Source organism: Oncorhynchus kisutch, linkage group LG14 (assembly GCF_002021735.2).
Source record: "Oncorhynchus kisutch isolate 150728-3 linkage group LG14, Okis_V2, whole genome shotgun sequence".
Lineage (NCBI taxonomy): Eukaryota > Metazoa > Chordata > Actinopteri > Salmoniformes > Salmonidae > Oncorhynchus > Oncorhynchus kisutch.
The window spans coordinates 25,024,316-25,029,294 of record NC_034187.2 but is presented as its reverse complement, the minus strand read 5'-3'; the positions used below and the strand labels follow the sequence as shown (position 1 = coordinate 25,029,294).

Sequence of the window (4,979 nt, the reverse complement as noted above, 5' to 3'; positions counted from 1 at the left end):
ACATCTAGTGGAAAGCCTTCCCAGAAGAGTGGAGGCTGTTATTGTAGCAAATGGGGGAACAAGTCCTTATCAATGCCCATGATTTTGGAATCAGATGTTCACCAATTAAGACTGAGCAGGTTGACAGAAAAATTATTATAGTTCATTTACCATAATTTGTGTATACTGACACCACGCCAAAGAGAACAGTCGAGATAAATTAGCTTGTCAAGAGCTACTAAAAATAAAGCTTTATAAAGTCATTGACTTGATCACTCCTGGGAGTGTGAAAATGTAAGACGTTATGACTATTCCTATTTGTCGTTATTGTTTTTGGCCACAGAATTCAACCCTAATACCCTTGGTTAAGTGCTCTTAAAAACTGAGCGGGGTTTCTTATCTTTGGCATACTCTCGTATAAGGACATAGATGATCAGACTTCTTAGATCGACAAACCAAGACACCAGGAACCCCTTACACTCAATATAGACCACTATAGATTTTCCAGCAAAACTACCAGCTACATTATGTGGTCATTCTTTCACAGCAGTCAGTTAGAGGTGGATTTGGGTTTAGCATGTTATCTGCTTAGGGTAACAATGTTTATGTTTTTGGTTAGAATTTTCCTTTTGAGTGAAAATCGTACATCTTGTGTTTCAGTGGTTTCATCATGGAGGCTCTCAGCAGGTGTGACAGAGGAGGGGTTCACTGTTGTGACTGAGGTCTGGAGGACCAGGTTGTCATCATCTTCATCATCATACTTATCATCATCATTATCATCATCTGCACCTTCCTCTCAGATCCTGCTACCTCTTTTTCCATTAGGATGTTGCAGTGTCCCCCTCAGTCCTCATGCCAGGAGCTATTACACCCCCCCCCCTCCTCCCCCAGCCCAAGGAGGAAGTGGCGCAAACAATTACAACCACAGGGGCTGTTACAGCAGCTCTTGACAGGGCCACAAAATTGTACTCTCTTGAGACACACAACTATTGTAAGTCTTCTTACCTCGCCTCTTTCTTTGACAGTGGCAGCGTTGTAGATGGTCAATGTGTTTGAGAGGGAGACTCAGGAGACCGGGCCAGCTGACAGTGCACAGAGGCCCAGGTCTGGTCACTGCTTCAAGTTAGGTGTACTGGGTCGAACGTGTTTGCACTATGTATTTTTTAAGTAAGGCAACTTTGTCCGGTTTTACTGATGTCAGGAGTTGTCAAACAGGAACTGAAGATGGAAGAACAGTTGGTTGCTTTTCCATATTTAACAACATTTTACATTCCGTAACGTCTCCCATCCTAAGATGGTGGAACTCTGTTGACCCCTGAATGTGACATTTTGAATGATCCTGGTGCCACAACATGAAACCTCCAAAAGCATGAATCAAGGGAGATTGTACGATTAATATCTGGGGGGAGGGGGTGATGAGTGTTTATGTTCCCAGGCTTGAATATTTTGTGATTTTGTGACAAGTATTTTGTGAACCATAAGGGAGTATGACACCACTGACACCATAGGGAGTAGGTGTGTGCCCGTGTGCGTTTGTGTGCGTGCGTCTTTGCATGCGTGTGACAAAGTGAGCGAGTGTGTGTGACAGTGTCTAGGGAGTGCTCCACAGTCTCCCTAACCCCACCCGCACAGTGAAGTTGCCTGAAGCATGAGAGCTCAAACAGCCCTGAAGCACCTTAGTGACAGTTGAGTAGGCATATATTATATAATACTCCTTGTCATGCATATTCATAACGCTGAGAAAAACACGTTTATATGCTTTTTATGAATGATTTTAAGTTCATCATCAACCACTATGCTCTGAATGTCTTGACTATTCTTTCTTCTCATCTTCTTTTTTACTGAAGAGAGCTGAGGGATCTATATCTCATTTAAATAAAGTATTCAGTTTCAGATGACATTATTTATTAACATGTTTCAAGTTTTTCCAAGCTGTATAATGACTTGAAATAGAAAGGGGATTTCCATTCTCTCCACAGAGTAAACGTCCAGCGCTGCTGCTCTCCCTGTCCAGTGCCAGTGATGGTGCTGCAGTCAGACAGAGGTGATGCACTCAGTGGTACTGGTCAGGCACACTCCACAATCACACCTCAGGGCCACAGGGTAGGTGTACATGGGGTCCACGTTGGCTGAGCAGTTAGGCAGCCGCACCGTCACCAGGCGGGTCTCGTTGTAGGTACACACACGCTGGTATGACTCTATGTAGGGAGGGTCCAGGACAGGCTTCTGAAAAGACACACAGAACAGGGTTCATTTACATTAACATCTGTTCATTTATTTCAACAAGTTCCACAATTATGACTTTATAATAAAGTACTTTATTACTGACTTATTACGTTATTATGTCAGGGGTAGATTTAGCTTTTAGCCATGCTACAGTGATGCATTTTTCTTCAATAATCGTCATAGTTTAGTTACTGTTATATTTTCCAATTTAATGATTTTGTTAACATCTACTGATTTCTAACACTCTCCCTCTCTCTGCCCTCACCTCCCAGGTCTCACAGCGTCCCCAGCAGGCGTCAGTGGTGATGTGCAGCCCTCCACAGCCTGGTTTCCTGGCCAGGAAGGTGAACTCCCGGACGGCACAGCCAATGAAGCGGCGCAGGTTGACGGCTGAAGCCTGGCTCAGTGTCTCTGGGTGAAGCCATGACCACAGCCCTGTACAGCACAGCAGCACAGCACACCACCTCCACACAGACACCACACATCACATGGTTATCTCTAATGCCTAACATATTATGCTCTTTCTCTATCTCACTTTTAGCAAAGTCTTCAAATAGTTAGAGTATGGCAAGTTAATGTCATTAGTATTTTTAGACAATATTGTTGGCATTTGTAATGAAAACAATCAAATTAAGAAAACATAGATTGTTGATGAAATTAAAAACAACAACTAAAACATGAAATATTCCAGAGATCTCAGTGATTCCTGACCCTAACTTCATACAGAGTACTGATCTAACTAAAGTGTTATAACTCACCACTGAGTACCTCTCCTCTGGGTCATCTGGGCTCACAACTGGTCTCACTGCAGTGGTTCTCCACTGGAGAAAACTGCAACTACTGAACCTCTGAATCAGGAGCTACAGTAACTCCAGTAGCTGTAATGTCTCTGACAGCAGAATCACTTGATAATGGATCCCAGGGAGGAACTCCCAGCTATTTATCCCAGCATCTCATGTCAATCAGGAGCCATTTAAGGCCTTAGTATCCACCATGTCTCTAGCTCCTGCCAGAGAGTCAGGCTCCTGTCTGATCCCCCTTAGGCCTGTCTACTCTATCTCACCCATCAGCCCAGTCACCAATCAACTACAGACCATTAGCCTGATTAGGGATTGAGACTGCTCCTTTGTTCATAGCAATCCACATGGAAGAGGGGAGAAAACCCTCATACCTGTAGATTAGACACATTTAGCTGATTGACCTCAGGAACTGTTCTTACAGGTGAGAACCTTGCCCTGGAGCGTTAACTTGTACTATTCAGTTCAGTGCAAGTCTGCTATAATTTAGATGTTTTTTTCTGCTATCACACTTTCACAGAGCACTTACTGTAGCTCTAATATGTTTGTTGTGTGGAGCCCATGGAGACAGAGGAATAATTCACGTCTGGTCTGATGTGTGGAGGTCACAGTAGGGAAGATGAGAGCAGGGGTAGAGCGAGAAGAGGGCTGAGTTTATTTGGGTGAGTAAGCACTTCACTCATCATTAAATTACCATTTCCCAAAGCCCTCAGGATACTGGGGATTGAAGCAGAGTAACTCAAGTACTTTAGGAGATTAACCTCAACCTCCAACCAATTATAGTTAGATTAGAATAGCAGGAAGGGAGGATGAGTCTGGGATACACTCTTAGAAAAAAGGGCTTCAAAAGGGTTATTCAGCTGTCCCCATAGGAGGACCCTTTTTGGTTCCAGGTAGAACTATTTTGGGTTCCATGTAGAACCCTCTGTGGAAAGGGTTCTACATGGAATTCAAGAGTTCTACCTGGAACCAAAAGGGTTCTGCCTAAAACCAAAAAGGGTTATTCAAAAGGTTATTCTATTGGGAAAGCCAGAGAACCCTTTTGGTTCTAGATACCACCTTTTTTCCTAGGAGTTTAGGTCTCCACCTGATCTCAGTCATCTAAGCATCCTCCTCCCTTCCTTGACATCACACTCCTAAAGTGCGGCAGGGTAGCCTAGTGGTTAGAGCGTTGGACTAGTGACCGGAAGGTTGCAAGTTCAAATCCCCGAGCTGACAAGGTACAAATCTGTCGTTCTGCCCCTGAACAGGCAGTTAACCCACTGTTCCTAGGCCGTCATTGAAAATAAGAATTTGTTCTTAACTGACTTGCCTAGTTAAATAAAGGTAAAATAAATACATCTCAAGACAGGTTTTCTAAACTCAGCGCATCTGTGTAGGATGATGATACAGTAACATCTTCTGCCTGCTGGCAGTACTGAATATTCCCATAAAGCAAAGGACATCATCCAACCATGGACGTTAATTAATTAAGTCCATTTACATTTATAAATCACATTTAATCAAGAAAAAAACAGCTTGCAAAGAACACAACGTCACTACAAAATATTTTAAAAGTTGCCTATAAACTTTGCCAAAATATTTCAAACTACTTTTGTAATACAACTTTAGGTATTTTTAAACGTTAAAAATCGATCAAATTGTAGACTGGTCTTTCTGTGTTCAATACAGGAATAAAAACAAACCAGCAATACTTTTCACATCTTGCGCAACTCTCAACAGTGTACCCAGTTCCTAGTTGGCCTACTTCTTCATTGCACAAAGGAATAACCTCAACCAAATTCCAAAGACTGGTGGAAGCGGTAGGAACTGAAAACAGGTTCCTAATAACTAGGAACCTGTTTACATACTCGATACCATCTACTGCATCTTGCCTATGCCGTTCTGTACCATCACTCATTCATATCTTTATGTACATAGTATTTATCCCTTTACACTTTTGTGTATAAGGTAGTAGTTTTGGAATTGTTAGGTTAG

General features: G+C 42.6%; 1 protein-coding gene across 1 annotated transcript; it reads right to left on the bottom strand.

Annotated features, from left to right (window-relative positions):
• Positions 1-1,741: 1,741 nt before the first annotated feature.
• Positions 1,742-3,126, bottom strand: LOC109903251 (glycoprotein hormone subunit beta 5). Its single transcript, XM_020499895.2, has 3 exons — positions 2,964-3,126; positions 2,471-2,669; positions 1,742-2,205 (listed from the first exon to the last, which is right to left on the bottom strand). Exons 1-3 carry the CDS (start codon positions 2,987-2,989, stop codon positions 2,014-2,016), a joined length of 417 nt encoding a protein of 138 aa, XP_020355484.1. The 5' UTR covers positions 2,990-3,126; the 3' UTR covers positions 1,742-2,013.
• Positions 3,127-4,979: the final 1,853 nt, after the last annotated feature.

Bases quoted from the DNA above. Each gene is read 5' to 3' on its own strand.
- LOC109903251 (XM_020499895.2), bottom strand. From the start codon at position 2,989: ATGACCCAGAGGAGAGGTACTCAGTG. The intron at 2,670-2,963 runs GTGAGTTATAAC...GTCTGTGTGGAG, and splicing joins CAGAGGAGAGGTACTCAGTG to GTGGTGTGCTGTGCTGCTGT. The intron at 2,206-2,470 runs GTGAGGGCAGAG...GTGTCTTTTCAG, and splicing joins GACGCTGTGAGACCTGGGAG to AAGCCTGTCCTGGACCCTCC.